Source organism: Eulemur rufifrons, chromosome 17 (assembly GCF_041146395.1).
Source record: "Eulemur rufifrons isolate Redbay chromosome 17, OSU_ERuf_1, whole genome shotgun sequence".
NCBI lineage: Eukaryota > Metazoa > Chordata > Mammalia > Primates > Lemuridae > Eulemur > Eulemur rufifrons.
Genome location: NC_090999.1, coordinates 43,150,728 through 43,177,361, shown reverse-complemented (window position 1 = coordinate 43,177,361; position 26,634 = coordinate 43,150,728). Strand labels below are relative to the sequence as shown.

Genomic DNA, 26,634 nt, shown 5'->3' with positions numbered 1-26,634 from the left:
TTTGGAATCTATAGTCAAATTTCAAAATCTAAGGAATTAAGATTTGAAGTGTTACAGAACAACATGCCATTTCAGCTGAATGGTCTACTATTTCTGTTCCTGAGGGATGTCTGATTACTAGAGTATCAACCAGTTTTGGGACAGCAACCTCCTTAGAATTAAAAAATCACGCTGAAAATACGAAATCCTATATCATACAATCATAAAGTCAAATTAAAACTTCCAACTTTATCCTTCATAAACTTAACATAAAATGAAAACTTCAAATAAAATGGTAAAAACTATGTTAAAATTCTATGTGAATTTACTGGTAATAAATAACCTATAAAAATACATAAGAAGCTTAGTCTCATATTTCAAATAGTCTTGATTATTCTTACCTCTTGCTTTGCCAGTTCATGGCCTTGTCTAGGAGAACAATGGGGCTGTGTATATGGAGGCTGGTGGGCCACTTTCAGCATCAAGTAATCAATTAGTTGTTCTCTAGAGGGATGCCTTGCCACAGATGCCTGAGGGGGGTGATGTATATGACTATAATTTGCCTGAGGCCTGAGAGGCTGGCCCATCTGTCCATTACTCAAAGGCATCTAAGAAAAACATGAAGTATCTTAAAATGACCAATAATAATGTCTTATTACAAATATTTGGATTTCTTCTCGAAGCATTACAAGAGCATGAGAGTATTTACATTCTAATAAATCACACAATACCATGCCACTTTCTCTAATTTTAAACCTTAAAAGAAAAAACTATTAATGTCTTAATTCTAAACTTGCCTGAGTGCTTGCTGATAGATTCACTCTTTTAAGCTTTCAAATGAAAGTATATCATATCTACATTTTAAATTTGCTTTTTTGTTAGATATACCTATCTTTTGTTAGATGCACCTTACAGCAAACCAGCTGTTAAAATGGCAAATACTATGTCAAAATTCTAAAATTTAAGCAAGCCTATTACAAGCATATCTTTTCCCATACTATACATGATCACATACACATACATAAGGTACATTTGTCAATGTTTTTTTTTCAGAAAAATGTAATTTTGTGGTACAATTTTTTCCAAATTTGAATGTTTTTATACCTTTATTCCTTTCCAGAATTAACAAGCCAATTCAGCTATGCAGTAATTGATTTATTACTTCTGTGTGTGCATCTGTTAATTTTTAAACCCTCTAAATATTAATTCCATAGAATATTAACCACTAAATTAAAATGCTGACATTCTAGTTTATTCTTCAGAAGTTAAACAAAAATTCTGAGATTATTAGTTTGTTGTTGTTAAGGAAATTTGTTATAATGCCTCTCATTTTAAGAGATTGAACCTGACTTAAAATCACCTTTGTAGAAATGTGGCTGATAGCTTAAATGTGGCTAATAGCTTATTCTGTTAGTGTGAGGAATGTATCTTAAAAATAAATCATACTATAAATATTTGCATGTAAAAAGATTTTTGTGTAGAAACAAAGATAAATGTGCTTACCCTTTTCAAACATTTAAAACTTCCCTATTAGTTACTAACAGAAAGGTAACTTCATTCACAAGAAAATTATGGGAAAACTATGAAGGAAACCATTGACTTCCATTTCCCTAAAATTATTCAAAAGTAGAAAAGTTTAGAGAAAGATATCGCAACAGTTTCAGAACTGTATGCTCTTCTTATGTGAACCTTGCTGAAAGATACAAAGAAGTTTAGCTTTGGTGAAGATTTGTACTTTTTAAAAAAGGTACTCTTTTTTTACTGTTACACTGTGTTCTACTTGAGAACTTAGTTCTGAAGTCTGGGAACACACACGGGTATTCTGTGATAGGACACAAGGATGATATTACTCTATGACAATCCTTGTATTTGTGGAGGAGAAGGGAAATGAGGCACTATATTATCTGTATATTTTTGGAGGAAAAAAACCCTGTGGTTGTTTATTACTTGATCACTGTAGATTTAATGCAACTGATCTGCCCAGGAGCAATTAACTGGTTGTGCTGTTGCTTTACAACTTATGCACAATTCTGTAGATCACCCTTGCTTTTCTCTATGTTTATACCATTTATTCCTATGTGCAGATTCAGAATCTGTCTCTTGGGGAAAATCCAGATGACAATTACTACTGACCTTTTCTTAAGACTCCCTGACATGTGGATATTTGGTCTTGCCTACATCAATGTTAAAGATACACATGGAATATATTAAGCTATGATAGCAGATGGCTCAGGAGATTAAGAAGCATAAAACAAACTCAGTAACCTAAACCATAAAGTGTATAATAAAAAGAAAAGGAAACTGAATGACAGAGCTTAACTAAAAGAAAAAAGGGTAAAATAAATAGATACATATGAACTTACACATTAGATGGCTGGTTGCCTACTTTCAAGAGCAGTGTAAAAGTTTTATATAATAAATATGTGTCACAATCATATCTGATTATACTAGAGGCATGAAATTAGTTAAGAAAATGAGAAAGAATAGCTTGAGGGAGAATAGTAAAGAATTATCTGTCTGGCACTGGCCATAGACAATCTTTATTTCTTTTTTCTTTTCTTTGTTTTTGAGACAGAGTCTTGCTCTGTCGTCTGAGCTAGAGTGCCATGGCATCAGCCTAGCTCACTGCAACCTCAAACTCTTGGGTTTAAGCAATCCTCCTGCCCCAGCCTCCTGAGTAGCTGGGACTACAGGCATGTGCTACCATGCCCAGCTAATTTTTTTCTATTTTTAGTAGAGACAGGGGGTCTCACTCTTGCTCAGGCTGGTCTTGAACTCCTGAGCTCAAGAGATCATCCTGCCTCAGCCTCTCAGAGTGCTAGGATTACAGGCGTGAACCACCGTGCCTGGCCTAGACAATCTATTTCTAAATGACTGACACTTTTTTGCTACGAAAGTACTAAGAATACAACCATCATCTATTCTACCATCTTTCGAGATGACTTCTAATTACATTTGAAGTATTTTAAAAATGATTTTCGTAATAATAAAAGATCCCAGGATGAAGAATTTAAAACAAGTTCATCTTCAACTCTCCAAATAGGTTTACTATTAGGAATGTCAAACAGCCCTTGATTCAAATGATAAAATAAGTAGGTGGTACTACAGAAATGCAAATGCAACCAAATGATTCTGCCGTGTGGAAAAATCTTGGAATAAACTGAGAAATAGAAGACAAAGTCAAATTCTGTTTTGTATTTCTGATTTTTAAGAAATTCTTACCAATAAAGGAAAGAAGCCCTCAAAAAGTATTTTCGGTTACAGCACATATGATACTTCTAGTTCAAAAGCTGCAAAACACAGTAAGCTCACAGATACTACTTCATTTATTTCCTCAGCACCTACTTTCATCATCAAGCTGTCTGGAGGAACATCTTTGTTACTAAGTGTAGCTGACGAGTAGTTCTGCTGTCCTGAAATGAATATATCATCTTGGCCAGGATCTCCTGGACTGGATGTCTGGGGATGCTTCAAATGACGGGAAAATAAAAAGTAAACAAATAATGCTCTTTAAGATGTGAAACCAAAATGATGATGACACTTGAGAGAAGATTAGGAAAAAATATTATGAGATAGTGAAAAGATGAAATCCCAAATCAAACATTACCATCATCACCGCCATCAATTAATATTTTTCTTCCAAAGGTACACAGTAAGATGTTTGTTCTTGTGTGAAAAGTTTACATGGATAGATACTGTTAATGTAATGTATTTCTCTATAATGCACAGATGTAGAAGACAAACTACATGTTCTTTTTTTTTTTTTTTTTTTTGGAGACAGTCTTGCCCTGTTGCTCAGGCTAGAGTGCAGTGGCATCATCATAGCTTACTGCAACCTCAAACTCCTGAGCTCAAGGGATACTTCCACCTCAGCCCCCTAGAGTGCTAGGATTATAGGAGTGAGCCACTGCCTGGCCAACATGTTTTTTCCTTTTAGTTTTATAGTAATACCTAGTTTTTAACATCTTTTAATAATAAATTTAGTTATTAATCAAAGAGTCTTAAATTTTAGTACCAACTAAAATATACTCCTGTTGAGTATTACAAAAAGATTTCTGATAAAAAAATTAATTGCTTTTTTAATAGCCATAATACCACACAGGATTTTTCCCCCTAAATTTTAATGATAAGCAGTATCAATAAACTTACAGTCTTATAAAAACAACCTAAAATCTACTTTGTTATGATTTACTACAAGATACTTATAAACGCAAGGATTTATAATTAATTTTAGAAACTATATCTGCAACAGATCTATTGCATGCAGTTAGTTGCTAGTTCAAACCATGGCTTAGAATTTTTGGTTATGGTTTGATCTAACTTTGTGTATTTATGCAATGAATACTTTATTTTCCTTCTCCCTTTTTGAGATGAACTTTTAAAACACATATTAATCAATTTAGCTCACAGCTTGAAATTTAAATTCAAGCCTGAATATATAACTATGCTTATCTACTTTTTAAAATAACAAGCATATTATGAGTGAAAAAGTAAAATTCAATGGACTCAAAGGCTCTGAATTTAAGAAAAACAAGCACAAAATGTTAGCATAAAAGAATTTAGAAAGAACAATTATTTCAGATGACTATAAATGGCAAAAATTCCCCCTGGAGTTAATATAATAAAAGACACTGGTCTTTACCACATGTACTTTGTTTAAATGAGGGATTAAAGTTACCACCTTTCTGTCTCTCTCTTTAAACTGAGAAATGGATGCTTCTACTCTAACAGCATAGAAACCATATGGTGGCAGGTGACAGAGGAAAGGCTACATCAGGTGTAGCCAGAGCAAAGTGAACCTAGGGAACTGCTCCTACTCTAGAACACAACAGAGAAAAGCCAGGGATGTATAAAAACGGGGGAAGGTAGTTATAACCAGGAAAAAGTAAACGACCCAGAACTAAGTTAATACGGAAACTTTGAGGAGGGGATAAAATAGGGTTATAAGAGGGAAAGATCCTTACAAGCTGGAAGGAGAGGGACAGAGGCAAATATCTGTCAAGAGGCCATGCTATCACCTCAAATTGTTATAGAGAGAAAAATCTTGAAACAGCCAGGCCTGAGTTGTTCTTTCTCTTTTTTTGCCTTTCTATCCTCTACACTTAACTTTCATTAAAATAATAAACCTTTCTTCTTTACTACTAAGGACTATGGTAAAATGTGGGTAATAAAGGATTTGGGTTTTGCCCCCCCCCCTTTTTTTTTTTTAAAAGAGACAGGGTCTTACTGTGTTGCCCAGGCTAGAGTACAGTGGCCTCATCAAGCTCACTGCAGTCTCTAACTCCTGGGCTCAAGTAGCCCTCCTGCCTCAGCCTCCTGAGTAGCTGGGACTACATGTGCATGCCACCACACCTGGCTTTTGTTTTTTTTGTAGAGATGAGGTCTTGCCATGTTGCCCAGGCTGGTCTGGAACTCCTGACCTGAAATGATTCTCCTGCCTCAGCCACGCAAAGTGCTGGGATTACAGGCATGAGCCAACATGCCAGGCATGGGTTTGCCTTTTCATTAGTATTTATTACAGTTTCTTCAGCCTCACATTTAATCATATCCAGCAAATTATAATTAAACTTAGTTACAGGTAGTACTTTTTATTAGCCAATTCTCAATCACCTGGAGTTAAAATTACTTCTCCCTATAACAGCTCTGAATTACATATGGCATAGCCTTAAAACCTTGAGTTAGGAAGAGCAAATTAATTTTAACATTAAGAAAAAAATCCTGCAAAGAATAATAGGTTTTAAAATCCTCTCAGATGATTTTTCCTACTATTCACCCCTTTTTGCATAAATATACAAAAGCTGACTACATCACTTGCTTATGACCAAAGAAACTTAAGGAGATAAAGTCTAAATCAGCTTTGAAGAAAGTTAGAACTAAGCCATGGAAGAACTCATAGGAAATTAAAGTTTCTAACCCACAGTAAATTTTTTTTCTAGAAACATCAAAACATTTAAAATTTTGAGTTTTTTCTCTACGTGCTAAAAGTATTGGTCTACTGCAGGTACTCACTCGAAAAATGTGCCCACCAGAACCTCTTCCGTCTGCAACACTCAAGGCAAGACTGCCTTGGCTGCCATGCAGATCCCTAGAGCTGCCATAGTGAAAACTGCTTACAGCAGTAAAATTGGAATTAAAGGACCTTGACAGCATACTCTGAATAAAGAGGGGATAGATTTAACAGAGATTAGTGTAGCATGCAAAATCCACAAGACATGTTATGTACGTAGATTATTTACAAGTAACCCCAATACCACACAGAAATATCATGCAACAACGAATTTTCAGAGCCACTGAAAGAAATTGGCACTATTTACCATATATTTACATGACAATATACATATATTGTACACATAAATTACACGTAAATACAACCATTTACATATTTAAGCATCAAGGAAGAAAGCAGACATATACCTGCTTTTATACTATTTCCTTTACTCCTAACACATCTTATATATGTCAGAAAATAGGAATTGATGTCATACCCAGATGTACGTGTATCTATACAGTCATACATAGAACACAAATTAATTTCTCTATATAAAGATAAATTTTACGAACACCTGGTAATTCTAAGTCAAAGGAATTTCTAGAGAGTCCACTTCATTTTATAGAAATTAATTCTATCTTATTAAATAAACCAAGAGTTTAAACATATATACTATACCACAAAACATTAAATATATTTGCAAAAAAAAATCTGGCTCATTTCAATTTCTAAAAATATTATCTTCCACATTTAGAAAAATCTTACATTAGAGAAAAGTTTAACATACACACAATTTTAGAATCTTTTTTTTTTTTTTTTAAGAGACAGAGTGTTGTGATGTTAAATAGCCCAGGCTGGTCTTGAACTTCTGGGCTCAAGCAATTCTGATCTCAGTCTCCCTTTTAAAAGGTTCCTGGCTGCTCTACAATTACCAGGAAAAAAATCAGAAAATGCATGTGTCACAAATTTTCCCTATTCAAATAAATATTAAAGACCACTATATTTTAAGGGTTACTGGTGGCCTTTGCTGCTTAACTGTTGAGTTCACACAAATACCTAATTGCTAATCCCAGAACTGCCTGACTCTCATTGTTCCTACCAGTTTTCTCCCAGCATTATTAACTGCTGTCCTTTCATGTGGATACTTTTAGTCATGTCCCTGAGTACTGACAGCTTGATGGTCAAACTGGGGAAACTATATTTTGGACATGGCTTGTTATTAAGAAATACAGAAATGTCAATAACAAGCATTTCTATATTACTCTTGGGAAATACATTCCTTCTCCAGATTTTGAAGTTGATATCTAATATCAAGAAACATTAATGCAGGATTCCAGAAAGAAAAGGATCTCTCAAATTACCACGTACACATTCAGTTATTTTGTGGCTTCTAAAGTAATGACTAAAGAAAAGCTAAATTTAATGCCCAGATCTGCATTTTCCAAGCCTTATACCAATTCACCAGGGATAAGGACAATTCAGAGGTTCCATAAACATTCGATTGGAATATAAAAATAAGGAAATCATTCACACACACACACATAAATAACACACACTCCTTTGTTACACACAGAGCTTTAACATGTTAACTTGAATGGCCTGATTCACGCTTTTAATGAATAGGTCTCGGAACAAAGCTTTTACTGTCATCTCTGAACATATAGGAGCTTACTGTAAATATTTCACTGACTAAACAGGTCTGGTTTTGAATCCAGACTTGTACAGAAACAACCACATAAAACTGCATCCTGTCACAACACAATGCACAGAGCTCAATTAAATGCTAGCAATCGTGTCCCTGGGCAATGTTGTTCATTGTATGTTGACAGTTGTATAACAACAAGTGAACATGACATTTATCGTGCTGTGTTTACCATAATATGATTTGGAGTGCTTCATATCTTAGTCTTTACATAGTAAGGAATCTTAATGAATGCTGATACTAGTAATAATTCAACTTTGAAATATAAAGTTTTTATTCCAAGGCTGGGTACAGTGGCTTGTGCCTGTAATCCCAGTGTTCTTTGGGAGGCCAAGGTGGGAGGATCACTTGAGACCAGAAGTTTGAGGTTACAGTGAATATCACTGCATTGCAGCCTGGGCAACAGAGCAAGACCCCATCTCTAAAAACAACAACAACAACAATAGTTTTTATTCCTTTTCCAGACATGCTTATTAGTTTAATTAAATCTTTTTTTTTTTTTTTCTGGTATGACAGCGTCTCATTCTGTAGCCTGAGCGAGGGTGCAGTAGAATCATCATAGCTCATTGTATCCTCAAATTCCCAGTTTCAAGCAATGCTTCTGCCTCAGCTTCCCAAGTAGCTGGGACCACAGGTGTACCACCACACTTGGCTAATTTTTTTCCTACTTTTTTGTAGAGATGGGTAGTCTTGCTATGTTGCCCAGGCTGGTTCCTGGCCTCAAGCAATCCTCTTGCCTCAGCCTCCAAAAGTGGTAGGATTACAGGTGTGAGCCACTGTGCCCAGCCAAATCAGTCTTGAGATTTTCAAGCTGACATCTATTTTATATGTTTGAATTCCAGATACAGTTTTTTTTTTTTTGGCGGGGTGGGAGGGGCCGCAGGATAACTACTAAAAGGTTTAAAAGCCACTTAAGCTTCACTAAGCAATTATTACTAAACTCTCAGCTGAGCAAAGTAGCAAATTTTAATTTGAGGACTAACCTCATGAGACATTGTGAAATCCTCTGGGGAAAAATTCTTAAATGTCCACAATGCCATCAGAATTATTATGGTGGCAGAGAGTGAGTCAGCGAGCGAGAGACAAGTGTGTATGTGTGTGTGTGTGTGTGTGTGTAAGTGATTCTCCATCATCTTCCACCACTTTGAACCAATGCTTTGAAGTTTAGCGTCTAAATAATACTATTACAGTAGCTAATTAGTAATATTTATGTAGCACTTTCTTTTTTTTTTTTTTTTGAGACAGAGTCTCACTTTGTTGCCTGGGCTAGAGTGAGTGCCGTGGCGTCAGCCTAGCTCACAGCAACCTCAAACTCCTGGGCTCAAGCGATCCTCCTGCCTCAGCCTCCCGAGTAGCTGGGACTACAGGCATGCGCCACTATGCCCGGCTAATTTTTCTATATATATATTTTTAGTTGTCCATATAATTTCTTTCTATTTTTAGTAGAGACGGGGTCTCGCTCTTGCTCAGGCTGGTCTCGAACTCCTGACCTTGAGCGATCCACCCGCCTCGGCCTCCCAGAGTGCTAGGATTACAGGCGTGAGCCACCGCGCCCGGCCAGCAGTTTCAATATACTTATGCTGCCCATACATTCTGATTTCCACGTCTAATGAATACGAGTGTGAAATGAATGCAGCACAAAGTAGTTTCTATAAATAAAAAAAAAGGAAGAAAACTTTCAGAATCATATTTAATGTTTTTAGAGCATTTGAACATATGAAGAGCAAGCACCCCCACACTGGGGACTTGTGTGTACGTATCATGGAACTCGAACAGACTGCCCTTCGGAATAACCATGTCTAACATTAGCAATTTAAAATACTTAAAACAACAATATGTTTATCTTTTCAGTATCTCTCAGAAAAACACTTTTTTCTTATCCTACATAATTATTGCCTAGGAAAACTCACTCACTCACACGGTTTGTATCTCAAATTTGCATTACTAACCCTAATTTCATATAGTATTCCAAGCTACTTGCACACACTATCATTACATCAAACTCAATATATTAAAAAACATGTAAGTTATTTTTGTCAGATCTCTATACTATACCACGTTGCTTTAAAGACTCTATTCTCCTAACTATGAACTTAAAAAAAAAAGTTAATGACCAAACACCCAAACCAGAAACCTTAGCCACTTCTTGAATCCCTTCTCTCATCCAGTTCTTAAAAAATAATCTTTTTGTCAACGTGTTTTTCAGATTAATTCCCACTGCAGCCATAATCCTAGCCCAGGTATGCATCAGTTGGCTGTTTTGTTATTGAAATTGTTTCCTAAACTACCTCTTCTGAATTCATCCTGAACACTTTTGCCCAAGATATCCTAAAATACCACATCTGCCCATGAAATAATAGTGGCCCCCCCTTGTTTACTATGCCAAATTGAATTATTGTTTTTTTGGCCTGGCTTTTAAAGTTGCTCTTCTCTCATCCACATAACATATATATCATCCTGGGAACATTATTTAACATTCTGTGCCTAAATTTTCTTATTGTATAATAGGATAGTAAAAATACCACATGGGACTCATGTGAAAATTCAGAAACATTTGTATAAAGAGATATTGTACAGTGATAGTTCCCGGCACTTAGTAAGCACTAAATACACTTAATTGTTACCATGACTTTCTAATATCTATAATCTGGCTCAAATTTTATTATCAAATCTTCTCAAAATCCCTAATTCAACCAGGTTCAAGTACTGGTCTCTCCCTGCTCTCGGCACTCCCTCCTGATATAATTTTTACCTTTATCTATTAATATTAATCCTATTTATCAAAATTTTACCAATGCTTCAAAAAGTAGCACTCTCCTTGAATAGTCCCATCTTCTGTGATTACTCTTATATTTATAATTAGTGTTTAATCTTTCAAAAAAAAAACCACTATAGAAATGTATCAAAAAGTCCCAAAATCTCATCACTGACAGATAATTACTGTTATATTAAAATGTCATCCTCTGAACTATATTTCCTAAACTATTATAAGTTTCTGTACCATAATTATATTTTCTGAATGACTAATGCCATAAAAATACCAAATTTCTTTTAAAATTTCTATTTTTCCTAGTAGTTTTATGTGTATATATGTGTACATGTATATGAATAAATATACAGCCCCCCAAAAGTCTCTATTGATATTTTATTGGCATTTTTCCTATCAGATAAGTATATATGATAAAAATAGTATTCAAGATCATCACCCTTGAGAGATGGATATTTAAAACAAATTTTTACAAGCTAAACAGCATATAGACACTATCTTCATTTTTTGAAAAGGCTTTTTATCTTTAATTAGAAACCATATTAAATGGGTGCTTTAATTTAAGAAAGACAATTATTTTACTACCATATAATAACCTATTTTATAATAAAGTATTTTGGTGTTCTAAATAAAAAAATATTAATTTTTTTCTGAAGCAAAAATATTAATTTTAATCAGCTAATTAAAAAAATATTTTAAGAGATGGTAATGATAAGGACGATGGCCAAATACTTATTTAGCACTTAGTTATGTATGTCAGGTACTGTTCTAAGTGCTTTGTAATAACTCATATAATTTTTTTAAACAATCCTAAAGTAAGAAGTTCTTTTCACTGCACCTATATTACAGATGAAGCAACTAAGATAAGGAAAGGCTAAGTCACTTGTCCAATGCTAACTATGTAGCAGAGCAAGGACTCTGAATAGTAAGACTATGGTGTCTCTCTAAATGTTGTACAATATAGCAACTAAATATTTTTTAACTTAAAAGGTCAAAGAGAAGTAACATATTTACTTTCTGCTAAATTCTTTTAAAGTGTGGTTTATCAAACATATGACTCCATTTAAGATAAAACTTTTATATAAATTAGGTAAAAGCAGTCTTACATGTGAGTATTTTTTAAGAGCTGAAAGAAGCAAACACAGAATTTATTTAAGAAAGATGTGGAGAATAAAATAATACCTGAGAAGGAATACAACAAAGCTACAGTAACAGCAGAATAGATACTGTGGTATTTGCTAGAAATGCTTCCCAATCAATGAGATGGAACATATGGCAGTGTAGTCAGCTAGCAGTCTGACAGGTGGGTGCCTTGGCAAGTATATTATGAGAAAGAGCACCCTGTTAATTTCAAAGTACGATCTATGTACTGGAAATGGGAGTGATCCTGTCAGCTACAGATTTGTGTTTAGACAAAGTCTGCCTGTTTCTTTTTTCACAAGGCTTCTCTAGTTTCATGGAACTAATGTGCACCTCTAAATTACCAGTGGGCATAAGTGGGAAACTACTGTCACACACTCTCCAAGAAAATGTACGCAAATTTTAAAATATGTAAATATTTTATGTGATGAAAAAAAAAAGCTGAGAGGCATACTGAACAATGAGATGGCCACTACTTATTTCCTGTTTAAAGTCTAGGCACATCTCTGTCAGACAGGAAAAAAGTGGGAGAACAGCCATATAAGATGTAACCTACACAGAATAACCAGACTCATCTCTTTGTCCAAATCTGCCATTCCTTCTATAACTCCAATGATAGTTAAAGGCATTTCCAACAACCAGTTATTCAAAGCACAAATCTCAAGCTTTATGCCTTTTTCTCAATGATGGATTACAGGAATATTCAATCAGCAGTAATCTTGTTAAATCTATTTCAGAATTGTCTCTTTAACATGTTCCTTAGTCTCAACTCCACTGACGACAGTTCACATTCGTTTCTTATCAAGATCACTAAATGGCCTCATGAGTCAATCTCTTTGACTACAGCCTCTTCCTCCAAACTCCAGTTCCACATTGGCAACAGAATTGTATTTATAAAACACAGTTATGTTACTCCACTGCTTAAGAAATTTCCACTGGAAAAAAAGACACTCTATAAGAAAGACATCTGCACTCGAATGTTTTAGCAGCACAATTCACAATTGCAAAGATGTAGAAACAACCCAAGTGCCCATCAATAATAAATGGGTTAATAAAATGTGGTATATGTATGCCATGGAGTACTATTCAGCCACAAAATCCAATGGTGATCTAGCACCTCTTGTACTATCCTGGATGGAGCTGGAGCCCATTCTAAATGGAAAAGCAAGCACCACACGTACTCACCATCAAATTGGTACCAACTGATCAACACTTATGTGCACGTATAGAAGTAACATTCATCACGTTTCAGGCAGGTGGGCGTGGGGAGGAGGGGATGGGTATATTCACACCTAACGGGTGCGATGCACACTGTCTGGGCAATGGTCATGGGTGGGGCAAAGGCAATATATGCAACCTAAACATTTGTACCCCCATAATATTCTGAAATAAAAAAAAAAAAAGGAAAAAAAGGCAAATTTCCAAATTCCTTAGAAAAAGCATACAAGTTCACGGTGTGTATAAACTTAAAGGTAAAACAAAATGGATAGATGAGAATAAAATAACCTAATGCTTCTAGATGTTTAGCTATTTAAAGTTGAAAGGGCCCTGTTAAAAACAGCTAACAATTATAGGCTGAGATTTAATGTGAATTGATATAACGTACTAATCATATATATTGGCATTTCAAAAAAATTTTATTTAAGGAATTTTTAAAAATAATGACTTATTGAGGGTATGTATGTTCAAGCTGTTTTTAAAAAACACATTTCATATTTAATAAACAGAGAAAAGATAATTCTTGGGTAAAATCCAGTGAGAGATATAAAGCTAAATCTTAAAGAAAGAACATACTTATACACTTGGGCCACATGACCATGGCACTCAAATCGAGTTTACAAGGATAATTAAAAAAAAATTTTTAACTCTGTTCAAAAGATGAATGTCTACACATACAGTTATATACTCAACATAAGCATTAGTTATTTTACCAACTATTGCCAAGCTACGCTAGAGCCACAGAAATACTTAACCGAGTTGAAGTAAGTCAGAAATGCAGTTTAGAAAAGTCAAGAATAAATGCCATGCCAGAAGCCATCTGTGTCAGTGACAATGTTAGTTCATATAATGTGGAGTGGGAAAAAAAATCTTAGATGAAATATACATTTGCAACACATATCTTGTTATTCTGTTAACTATATAGTAAATTGCTATTTCTTATAATGTTTACATAATTAACAATTATTAATAGAGAGCAGGGGGTCAGAAAATGCTAAACAGAGGTACAGATGTTACACATATTTCTAATATGTGTACACATATTAGAAATATGTGTACACAATCTAAAAGAGATACACACATAAAATAAAATGAATACATTCTTATTAGAAATTCTGGAGAGTAAAAGAAGGGAAAGAAGTTACCACTATCATCAACTTTCCTGTGTAAGTTTAAATTTGAAACTCTATTCCTAGGTACCAGAGAAAAAACTCCTAGAATATAAATAGATAATAATTCAGAGTTACCTTGTTTTCATCTTTTTTCAAAAACAAAGAATGCCAAATATTTTTAAGGAAAATAAGTTCATAAAGAGAAGAATGAAAAACTCATGTTCAATTACCTTTTCTAATTTTTTGGCCTCAATGTGTCGAAGTACTTGTTCTCGCCAATCATGAGGAACTTTACTTTTTCCTGGAGGATCTAATAAAGAATGCTCAGAACCAACCCTTGCATTTGGTCTTTTTGAAGGACTAGTCCGTGAATAATTGAAATCACTAACTGACATAGTTCTCTCTGGTATTTCATTAATAGAGGGTCGAGCACTCTGAGGCCTTGATGCATTTGGACCATCAATGCTGTATGTTCGTGCAGAAAGAGGTCTCTGTGATCCTGACATCACTGGAGCTCTTCCCACTGAATGTAGCTCTCTGTATGATAAATAATCCCCTTCAGGAATTTGGGTCCGCCTTGTGGGACCTAGATCACCAAGATTTACAGAGGCTGTAGAGGACACACTACTTTGTCGCTGAATCGTAGTTCGAGTCACAGCGGGAACTAGTCGGTCATTTGGTGAAATGGCCCACATTTCCCCATGTCTTGGTGGCCCAAGTCTCTGATGTAAATGGTATGCAGTGTTAGCTCGAACATTGTTATGGTTAGAAAAATTCATATTGGCAGAATGTTTAGGATAACTGTGATTTTCTGTGCTCTCTGATCTAGGAAGGCGCTGAGGAAAACTGATGTGATCTATTTGGGGATTTTGTTTAGAGGGCCACAAAGTGTCTTTGACTGCAGCACTGCTACTATACTGGATATTATATTGTGGAGGACCATATATTTGGGGTGTAGATTGTGGTCCACTTGCTGTGGGCCCTCTTAATATGTTTGGCTCTTCAGGATTATGATTTGAATCAAACTTGAAAATCGCTTTTGTACCCGAGATTAAATCAGAAGATGAAGAAGAACCAGTAAACACCTGCAATGGTTGATCATACAACAGTGTGGCAGACTTGCTTCTGACTATATTTTTTCCATCAATAGCAGATGTGATTTTAACCGTTGTACTTGGCTGCTGAGGTCCATTATCACTAAGAATGTCGCAGATTTTTAGCCCTCCAGTCTCCATATTAGTTACGCTATGAGATTTCACAACAGATCCAACTGGACCACTTCTCTGAGGGGAGAGATCGTCAGTGCTTTTGGAAATACCTAAGTCAACAGAAGAATCAGTATCTTGTGGTTCAGCCCCATTAGGAGACTGTGAAGTTTCCTCAGAATGTCCATTTACCTTATTTACAGATTCCAGAGTAGGATACTTGTTTCCATTTTCCAAGTGCTCTTCTTCCCCTTTAGAATTAACGCTTAAAAATCCTGTTCCAAGGACTATATCCTGTGTCTTTGATCTTTCCACTATCTCTGGTTGAAATGTATCATTAGTTATAAGCTTATTAAGATTCATATTGATGTGATCTAATTTGTGAGATTCATCAGATGTAGCTGTTGACTCAACACCTTTCTCAATTAGAACTAATTGTTCTTCAATATTCAAATCATATTCTGGTAAATTAAAATCTTTTTTATCATGAACCTTGAACTTTTCCTCTGTTGAATTGTTTAAAATACCTCCATTTTGTAAAAGGCTGTTAAAATTTTCATCTTCTTGCCTAAAATAAAGATAATTTTGTGAAAAACATAATAAAGCAAAGTTTTCTTAGTAACAGGGAGCATTAATAAATAACTAGTTAAATTGTGTAGGTAGACAACTTAAAAAAGTTCACGGGATCACAGATAAAAAGCATTTATTATCAAGCAAGTAATTTAAAAATATTATCTTAGTAGTTAAGTAATATAGCTTTAAGTCAGAGACAAATAAAACAATTAAAATTCATAGTTAATATTGAGATTAATTTTCATCAATAAACTCAATCTAGCTTAATAGGGCTAAACTATGTGTAAAAGTATATTATGCATCTTCTGCTGCTGCATCTTTTCACAAATGTGCTAAAAAAATGAAATGCTTGAATGTAGGCAGATAAATGGGGAGAAAGCTAATAACTTGAATAGCTAAGATATACAGGACATTTTTCTGGATAATTCTGAAGCCTTACATTATTAACCATGTCAACCACAGTTAATCATATTAACTAAGTACACAATTATTAAATTCAAATAGATAAGAAAATTGTATAAAACAAAGAACTGAACAATCACGCAAAGTTTTATATTAAATATGTAAAACGGATCAAAAGAGAACTAAGTCTAATTACTCTTTTAAGTGGCTAGTTGTATTTGGCAAGTATTTTATAAATGTGCCATTCCAAAATTATAGAAAATATTTTATTTTTACTTGGCGATAAAAAAACATTTGTGTTCTCTTGTGTAAATATTCAGGTTACGTTTACACAAAAATTCCTTAATATCAACTTTCCCATTATGCAAAAGATAACATTATCAAAAATGTAGCACCAAAAGGTTAGCTTTTAATTATAAGAAACGTGATTTATAAAATACCATGCTATTTCCCAATAAACAAATAAGTAAAATTTTATTATTCAACAAATTAATCATTATGTTAATATCTAAGAGGTTATAAAGATAAGAATTTTAGGCTTGGCGTCGGAGCTCATGCCTGTAATCTTAGTACTCTGGGAGGCCAAAGCAGGAGGATTACTTGAGGCCAGGAGTTCAAGATGAGCTTGAGCAAGAGCGAGACCTTGTCTCTACAAAAAATAGAAAAATTAGCCAGGCATGATGACACACGCCTGTAGTCCAAGCTACTTGGGACGCTGAGGCAGGGGGAATCACCTGAGCCCAGGAGTTTGAGGCTGGAGTGAGCTATGATGACACCACTGCAATCTAGCCGGGGGCAGCGGGTGGGGACAACTGGGTGAGACACTGTCTCAAAAATCTGTATAATAAGCTTTTGGTTTAGTAGTATACCAAATCTTTTTCTCAGGCATACCCTAGCTGACAGACTAACACCAAGGCAGAATGATGGCATGGTCTTGCTTTGATAACTACATTTCTTGAGAGCCTAAATAATAAAATTTGTTTTAAACTTTTGTTGAATGCCAGACTACAGAACTTAACATTTACATCTCTCTGAGAGTTTCTCTAAGCCAAACATACAACACCAGTCAAGAGTATTTGAAAGAACCCTTCAATGGCATCCTTCCAAAATGTTTCTGCATTTCTAACTATAAAAATACCCCAAATAGGCTGTTTATGTTGTAACACCTAGAAATATTATACAAATGTTCAATCTTATAATCAAGAGATTGAGAATCTATTTTGTTTATTCTTCCCCATTTAGAAAAACTAATTTAAAATGGAAGTACATAAAAATTAAATAGTTAATTAGTAATAAAATGGGGAAAGAAATCATATACTGCCTGAACCACTTCTATAATATTTGTGAAATACTTTATGTTTTAGTTATGTAATTATTATTGGTCTTACTATTTCTATTTATTGTACAAATAAAAAATTTTGTAATATATTCACAAACCTGATTTTGGAGTTAATATCAATATGAGTTTGTTTCAGTGGAGAGCAGAGTGAGGTGTCTTGACTACTATCAGTATTAAGAGAAACTGAATCAGACATCCGAGATGGAGAAGAACAATTGCTGTTATTCTGATTGCTATTGTGTGTAACTTCATCTGATAAAGAATCTGTATCCTTTGTATCATCTGAAACACAACAAACAAAAAAATATTAAGACCAACGATAAATTTACCAGGAATTGTGCAAAATACTTTCCAGTAATGACAGATGGCATGTATATTGCCCTGGTTCCATACATGAGGTAATAAATTATATGGATAAGAAGATAACCGGAGGCACCCCTGCAAGTTCAGTCCTCGTACACATAAAGGTTAAACTATACTTACAGTTCACAATCTTTGTAAACTTGTCCGGGGAAAAAAATTACTTCATACATGTGGGGAATTTTTTTCATTTCTTCTGGTAATAAAAATGAGCAATGCAGCCAACTGCCCCCCTGACACACACACACAATTACCAAAAAAATCGAGAGATTTTCAAGGTCAGCCCTCTCATTCCTTCATTTTTAAGCTGTTCATAGAATTGTTTATGAATGTTATACTCTCAATATGTGAGGTGACTGTGTATGTAACAATTATATAAACAGAAATAGACAGTGTTCATATCCTATGATAGGTAAGTACAATTAAAAGTATTTTTTTTTAAATGGTGGCAAATAAGTTGTTTTTAACTAACTTAATTCTAGCCAAAGCATTGAAATAGTGTATAAAACACATCCACAGGAGATTATATGAATCAAGGATATTTTTGCTGTTCTGCTTTTCTGAGATCTTAGTATTAATAGCAAAGGTCAAGTAGTCTGGATCGAGTTTACAGTTGACAATAGCAGCATATGGGCTCTGTAACCTTAACCTCAAGGTATTTGGGTCTTGGATTCCTAATTTTTAAAATACCATTAAACTGGATGGCGAAATTCTTTCATAAATATATTCCTCTTCCTCCTCCTTATCCTGGAGTTATTGTGACAACTAACAACATGTAACTTAGCATAGTACCCTAGCAACTAGTAAATGCTCAACAAATACTACATATCATTGCCAAAATTATTATGAACCTAAGCTACTGAAGGGCCACCCTGAAAGTATCACTGATGCCATAAAGGCAAAAGGGTGGATAAACATTTGGTGAAGAGGGTGTAGAGACAGTCAGGTGCTAGCGGGGAGGGGTGAAGGAAGACACAGATATCTTTTAAGATTTAATTTATCTCAAGAATCTAAGATTTTGTTACATGAAAGAATGGCTGGCAGGGGTTAAGGAGAATGTAAAAAATGTTCCGGGATAGATAAGAGTGAAATAACAATGAGCATCAGTTACTGTGCTAGATTTGAATACTTTCCATAAACTAGCCATTTGGATATAAAATCCTTTGACAGCCTCACTGTATGTCAAATTAGATACCTACATATGGATAAACTTAAGTAACTCAAGGATCACGTAGCAGATAAGCAATAGAATAATGTAGGCTTACTAGCCTGTAAAGTCCATGCCCTTATAAGTAAATTTGCATGAGGGGAGGGAAAAGATCTATGAAGACCTTTCTTTAAAAATGAATAATAAAGAAGGAGAAGTTTTCAGAAAGGCATGTTTAAAAACTTATTTTAAAAATATATTTCAAATAACATTTCAATGAAATTTATTCCAAAAAAATTTATAAACTTTATTCAGGCAATTTCTATTCTTAGTGCTTTCTTTTAACTTCTAACCTTTTTTGTTATTACTAAGTGCTACAACTTTTGGCTGGTTAATAGACGTTTCAATTAATGGTGGTCGCATCTCTGCCATTTTCATCTCTTCATCAGAAGAAAGTTCTTCAGATTCCTAGTTTAAGAAACAAGGGAGAAATATATATAAAATTAAATTTTGGTTTCTTTAAATGAATAAATGTTAAGTCATAAGAACTTCAACAGGAAAACAAACAGTATTAAGAACATCCATGAAATATTTTCATGGTAACAGTGACTAAAACTAGTGTATGATCTAACTAATTCAAGACATCGCAATAAAACTATGGTAATTCTTAACAATATGCCAACATGCGTATGGGATATTTTCCTCTGGCAAGCCTTAATTCAAGTATATTAATGATTACTATGTGCCTGGTACTATATCACGTGCGAGACAAACAAAAATGAATAAAACAATCCCTGTCTTTGGAAAACTCAGTTTAGTGAGGGTGACTCAACAAAAAGTTTCTTCCTAATCCTCAAATTTATTCTCTTATGAATCATTGGGTTCAAGGGAATCAGATGGACTGAGATGCTCTGCCATCAAAATGAACTAATGGCAATTTTTACCCAATTTGAAGAAAGAATTTTTTATTATTCTCCATGAATTTTTCTGTAACACTTAGCAGCAGTCCCAGATTATCTCCCATTGAGTGCTGCCAGATAGCAAACAAAATGACTTGTAAGTCAACAAATAAAAAAATTTTAATATTGTATATGCTGTAGATGAAATCAGATCTTCTGCAGGCTAAAACATTCCCAGTTAACATGATGGAAATAAATAAATATGGTGAAAATAAATCAAATGTCCTTAAAAAAGATGTTCAGTTAAAGGTACTAAAACTTTTAGGTATTCATAAGTGCCATAATAAACATATGGATTGGGATCAGCAAACCATTTCAGTAAAAGGCTAAATTAAGTATTTTAGACTTTGCAGGCCAAATGGTCTCTGTTTCAACTACTCAACTCTGCAGTTGTGGTAAAAAACCAGCAATAGACAATATATAAACAAATGAGCATGGCTATGTTCCAATAAAACTTTAATTTTCATGTGATAAAATAGTATTCTTCTACTGATTTTAATTAACCTTTTAATAAGGTAAAGCTATCCTTAACTTGCAAGCTATTCAAAAACAAGGAATGGGCCAGATTTAGCTCGTAGGTCACAGTTTGCCAACCCTGCTCAAGACTGTACTACAATGGAAAGAGTTAAAGGCTGCTGGTTAGTAGAGTAGGAAGAGGAGGCAGTAGTTTTGAAGAATGAATAAAGAAGGGAATGACATTTTGAACAGAGGGCAGCACAGAAATAAGAAACAGTACGGCAAGTTAGCGCTGTGCAGGTGGAGCTCAAGATAAGTGGCAGGAGAGACAAAAAAGGTAGACTGGATTGCATGGTGAAAGGTTTTTCTCTGAAAATGGGCTCAATTAAGTACATATTAGTCATTACTGGAAGTTGCCAAGCCAGGAACTCATAAGATCAGAATTATATTTTAAAATGTTAATTCTGGTATTAAGAATGTACAGGAAGAAGAGACTGGCAGAAAGAAATCTAACTATCACCACAGTCCTGAAGAAAATGAGATTATATCTGTCCTTAGGCAATGGCAGTGGTGGCTGATAAAAAGAAAAAGAATTTCATAGAAATTCTGGTATTATCAGGACTCAATGACAGAATGAGTGTGAAGAATGAGAGAAAAGGAGAAGAAAGGGCAAACTGTCTACTTTAATCTCTGATATCCACAGCATTTATATTACTGACCACTCTTTCTTCTTGAAGAATTTATATTACACATGGGCTTTTGGGAACTGCAATTTCCTAAATCTCTTGCCTCCTTTCTGTCTCCTTTAGTCATGCCAATCTTCTAACAGCCCACATTTTTTCCCTTTCTTATTTGTTCCCATTGGATATTGTGTTTTCTTCAATGATTATATTTACTATGACAATTCTCCAATTTATAATCTATCTTTGATTTCTGTTCTGAGCTGAAGATTCATGTATCTGTTGGATATGTCTAATTGACAGTCTTGCCAATTGTTCAAATTCCACATACCCATAAACAAACTGGTCCTTCTAAGCCTGTTTGTTCTCTTAACACCTCATCCTGTTAATGGCATCACCTCCCTAATCAGTCACGGTTATGTCACTATTCACACTACTCCCTTCTTTTTGGTAAGAGATATTCACATGTTACATTCCTCTTCTAATATTCTCACAACTAACTTTCAGCCCATGTTTTTTGCTATCTTTATTCAAAAAGCTGGCTGTGTGCAGTGGCTCATGCATATAATTCCAGAACTTTGAGGTGACAGGATTATTTGAGGCCAGGAGTTCAAGACCAGCCTTGTCAATCGCTACAAAAAATTTTAAAAGTTAGCCAGGTGTGGTGGCGCATGCCTGCAGTCCCAGCTACTTGGGAGGCTGAGGTGAAGGATCACTTGAGCCCAGGAGTTGGAGGCTGCAGTGAGCTATAATTGCGCCACTGCGCTCTAGCCTGGGTGACAGGTATCTCTTAAAAAACAAAACAAACAAACAAAAAAACCAGCTGTCAAACTCTGAGAATTCAGTAGCCACTGTAACATAACTCTAATACACAGCTCTATCATAGTAATACTCTACTAAAAGCCTTCTGAGGCTCCCAAGGACCACAGAACACTAAGTTCAAACTTCTTAGCACGGCTTTCAAGGGCCTTCATAATCAGGATTCAATCTACTGTACTGATTTTATTTCATATTTGCCCTGATATAGTCAGTAAGATAAAACATATTCTCTTCCACATTTTTCAAATGCCATTCTTTTGTTCTCATTATTCCTTCCACATTTCGTTTAGGTCTCTTTGTGCCAATTGAAATCTTTCAAAATACAGGTCAAATGCCTCTTTCTCCTTAAAGGATCCATGGATTTTTCAAAGCCAGAAAAGATCTCTTTTCTAAATTGGTATAATACTTAATACTTTGCTTATGCACTTAGCACAGTCTATACTTGATTCTACATATTTGCACTCATTTTAATCTATATATCCACTTATCCATTCTGACACTACAGCTCCACACACAGTGTCTTACACATAGAAATTACACTAAATGAGTCATAAGTTCACTGGGACAAACTTAATAACTTTTGCAGACAATGTTATATTAGCTTTAATGCATACAGTAGTATATTGAGTGATGTTAACCATCTAAAGTACATCCAAAAACCATGAGGTTTTTTTCCCCTGTAGTAAATGCTAACTCACGGATAAGCATGAAAATAAATGATGTGCTTTGAATGCATTTTGAATTTTCAGAAGATGTTATTATAGCCCACAATATCACTATTTCTTTATACCAATGCTGTCTAAAAGAACTTTCTACAATGACAGAAATGATCTTTATATCTGTGCTAGTGTGTGTTAGTAGTAGCCACTAACTAGCCAGATGTGGCTACTAACCATGTGAAATGTGGCTACTATGAGTAGGAGGCTCGATTTTAAATTAATTTAATTTAATTTCAACTTAAATAGCTACTTGTAGCTAGTGTGTACCACAGTGGACAATACAGCTATAAATACAAAAATACTTCAGATATTCATATTAAAAGTTACAGCTTCATCATTTTACATTACCAATAGCAGTATATGAGGGGAACATAAATGGTGAAACCACTTTGGAAAAGTATCTGGAGTCTCTCAAACAGTTAAAATAGAGTTTACGTGATCTAGCAATTCCACTCCTATGTCCAAGAGAAATGAAAATATATATCCACACAAAAACCTGTACACAAATATTCACAGGAGCCTTGTTCATTATAGCCAAAAAGTGGAAGTAACCCAAATGTCCATCATTTGAAGAATGGATAAACAATGGTGTGGTATGTATGTATGTGTATATATATATATATATATATATAAAAATATATAAAATACACAACAGAATATTATTCAGCCATAAAAATGGATGCAGCATTGATATATGCTATAACATGGAATAAATTTGAACACATTATGTTAAGTAAAAGAAACCAGTCACAAAGGATCACATATTGTATGATTCTATTTATATGAAATGTCAAGACCAGGAAAATTTATAGAGGCACATAAAGATTATTTGGTTGCCTAGGGTTAAGGGGATGAGGAAATTGGGGAGTAATAGTTAAGGAGTACAGGATTTCTTTCTGGGAAGACAAATGTAAAAGTGATTGTGGTGATAGTTTGCACAACTTGGTAAATACACTAGAAGCTACTGAATTATATACTTTATACGGGTGAATTGTACGGTATATATCTCAATAAAGATATTTTTTTTAAAAAAAGTTACAGCTTTGGCCGGGCGCAGTGGCTCATGCCTGTAATCCTAGCACTCTGGGAGGCCAAGGCGGGTGGATAGCTCGAGGTCAGGAGTTCGAGACCAGCCTGAGCAAAAGCGAGACCCCGTCTCTACTAAAAATAGAAAGAAATTATCTGGCCAACTAAAATACATATAGAAAAAAAAATTAGCTGGGCATGGTGGCTCATGCCTGTAGTCCCAGCTACTCGGGAGGCTGAGGCAGTAGGATTGCTTAGGCCCAGGAGTTTGAGGTTGCTGTGTGCTAGGCTGATGCCACGGCACTCACTCTAGCCAGGACAACAAAGCGACACTCTGTCTCAAAAAAAAAAAAAAAAAAAAAAGGTACAGCTTTTATGGATCCACTAGAAGAAATTCCACAGCTAAAAATTCTTGGGCACTCAACAAAAAAAACCTTCACATTCAATGACAAAAATGCTTAAATAAGTTGAATAACTGAGTTTACTGATAACAGCCTTTTTGTTTTTAAGTTAGAGAAATGAAAGCAATAGTAATTATGTATTTTACAGTAGACTAAATCCCCTATAATCGAATTTACATAGCAGTTAAACATCCGAGCATAAAGGGTATAAAAGTGCTAAGTTTCAAGTGATAAATGAGCAATATTTTGAAATTTCTCAGGAACAAATTCATGAACATATTTTCTGCAATCGATATCAGGTCTTTAGCAACAATGAAATATTAAAGTTCTTACAATTGCTTCAGAATAATCAAAAATTTCATACCTCAAAAACATCATCATGATTAACAATATGCTTCAAGTTCTCAGAGGCTTTCACATTTGCAGTCACTGGTAAATTCCCAGGACTGATCTCAGCTTCAGGTTCATTGATCTTCTGTACAGAGTTCCCTGTCATATACTTTTCTCTTTCATCAGCTTTGCTTTTTACTGGAATAGTACTTTCTGAAGTCTAAGTAAAAGAAAAGATGAAGAACTCATATTCTTTTAAGTTTTATATCTATTCTTGTACTAAAGTTCAGATAAAAATTTACAAGTGATTTACAAACTTCCAATTCTAGACAAATCTCAAACAAGGAAACTTCAAACACAGAAACCTGTGGCACTCATAGATAAAATGCCCATTTTGGGAAAGTGTGGCCCTCAAAAATCCATGAGCTACATTAACATTTATAATTTAACCAAGGTTAGTTTTCCTCTTAGAAGCTGCAAGGCTGGTATGGATGAGTGAATCCCTTAGCTCAAGTAGACTCATCTCAGAATGGTTAAGATTGTTTTCTGCTCATTGTAGAACGTATGGTAATTCTAATGACATGATAAAACTTTTATTTCTGTGATACTTTATATGTGGAGGCAAAGACGACTAAAGGAATATACAACTTAGGAATTTGTGAGAGTTTCTGAAATATCCCAAGGAAATGCCAAACGTCTGCCATAGCAATTACATTTAAAATTAGAATTGGGTAAAGTGGACCAACATTACCAGGGGAAAAAAAGAATATCTGCATAATAATGACTTTTCTGAAATTATCTTCTTTGTTCAGGCAATGATCTTTGAAAGGCTTTGTTGACACTACCCTGGCAACCTGGGCATTCTATAGCCTGAGAGGTAATAACTGCAATTAGGAAGTTCACTGATTATTATAGCTTCCCAGTTCAGGTAACTAAGAACAAAACCATAAATTTGGAAGTATAGTTATGCGTCATTTAACAATGAGGATATGTTCTGAGAAATGCATTGTTAGGTGATTTCGTCATTGTGTGATCATAGTATGTACAAACCTCCATGGTATAGCCTACTACATACTTAGGCTATAAACCCATACAGCATGTTACTGTACTCAACACTGTAGGCAATTTTAACACAATAATAAGTATTTGTATATCTAAACATACCTGGATATAGAAAAAGTAAACCATTGTGTTATGACATCACTAGGCGACAGAAATTTTTCAGCTCCGTTATAATCTTATGGGACCGCCACCCTATATGCAGTTCATCAACTAAAACATTGTTATGTGGCACGTGACTGTGTGTCTATTATATATTTAGAAAGTCATTATGGCAATTGTCATTTAAAAATTTTAAAGAACTTGAAATAGGCTTTAGTCAATCCTTTTGAATTGAGTTTTCTAACCTTTACACCCACATCTTTATTTACAACTTGCTGATCTTCATGTGGTTTCAAATCTCTTCCAGAGTCTTCACTGGTCTCTTCATCTTTTAATCTATGTACAATGGTTTGAACAGTTTTGACCATATTCTTAAGCTCATCTGGGTATGGTGTTGGATATCTCTTTAAATTTCCCTCCTAGAGAAATAAAATATGTGAAATATAAACTATAGATAAATACTTCTAATGTCAATCAAATGAAATTTAATCTATAATCCATATGAATTATATTTGATATCTAGCTCAGATATCAGGGGGATATCCAGGGTTATCTAGGGATAACTGTGAAGACAGATGATCGGTTCTGAAGGCATTTTAGGATTGACAAAAATATGGTTTTATCACAAAACAGTCAAAGACTTCACAATAAATTTCAATGTTTTAAAAGCTTTTTTAGCAGACAAATATTTTCTATCTGAAGATACACAGTGTGGATAGTGCCAAAAGTTGTCACTTAGCTTTGAAACAGACAAATACTTTCTAGCTAGATATTTATCCAGACACATGTAAAATTCAGACATTCATATATTTATGTCTTATGTGCCAGGAACCAAACTCTTCCAGGGTCAGCCTAATTGTCATTTTCTGAGATTTAGCTAGTTTATATAAGGCGCAAGTAATTACATCTGTAAGTAACTTGGAAATATGTATCATTGTGATGTTTTGAATCCCACAAAAAAACAAAATGTTTGTAACAAAGAGCACTTTATCTCTAGGATTTATATAAATAAATCATTAAAGAAAGGGGGAAAATAATCACTATAAATATGGTGGGGGGATTGACTAAATTCTGGAGTTAAATAAAAAGGATATTAATTCAAGATAAAGTTCTAGTTAATTTCTCTAGCCTATAATAATTTGTTTTTCTC

The 26,634-nt window shown here is 34.5% G+C and overlaps 1 protein-coding gene across 4 annotated transcripts in view; it reads right to left on the bottom strand.

Moving 5' to 3' along the window:
• The window catches only part of ERBIN (erbb2 interacting protein), a 119,256-nt gene that overhangs the window by 5,021 nt on the left and 87,601 nt on the right, over positions 1–26,634 (bottom strand). Inside the window, exons 17-24 of one of the 4 annotated variants that reach the window (XM_069491912.1) lie at positions 25,730–25,903; positions 24,358–24,543; positions 19,287–19,401; positions 17,525–17,708; positions 14,138–15,680; positions 11,452–11,454; positions 3,325–3,447; positions 381–587 (exon numbers count right to left, since the gene is read on the bottom strand). In XM_069491912.1, coding sequence (XP_069348013.1) covers positions 381–587; positions 3,325–3,447; positions 11,452–11,454; positions 14,138–15,680; positions 17,525–17,708; positions 19,287–19,401; positions 24,358–24,543; positions 25,730–25,903 — 2,535 coding nt within the window. The remainder of the gene's footprint in view (positions 1–380; positions 588–3,324; positions 3,448–11,451; positions 11,455–14,137; positions 15,681–17,524; positions 17,709–19,286; positions 19,402–24,357; positions 24,544–25,729; positions 25,904–26,634) is intronic. The other 3 variants (XM_069491913.1, XM_069491914.1, XM_069491915.1) reach the window with 3 other exon arrangements.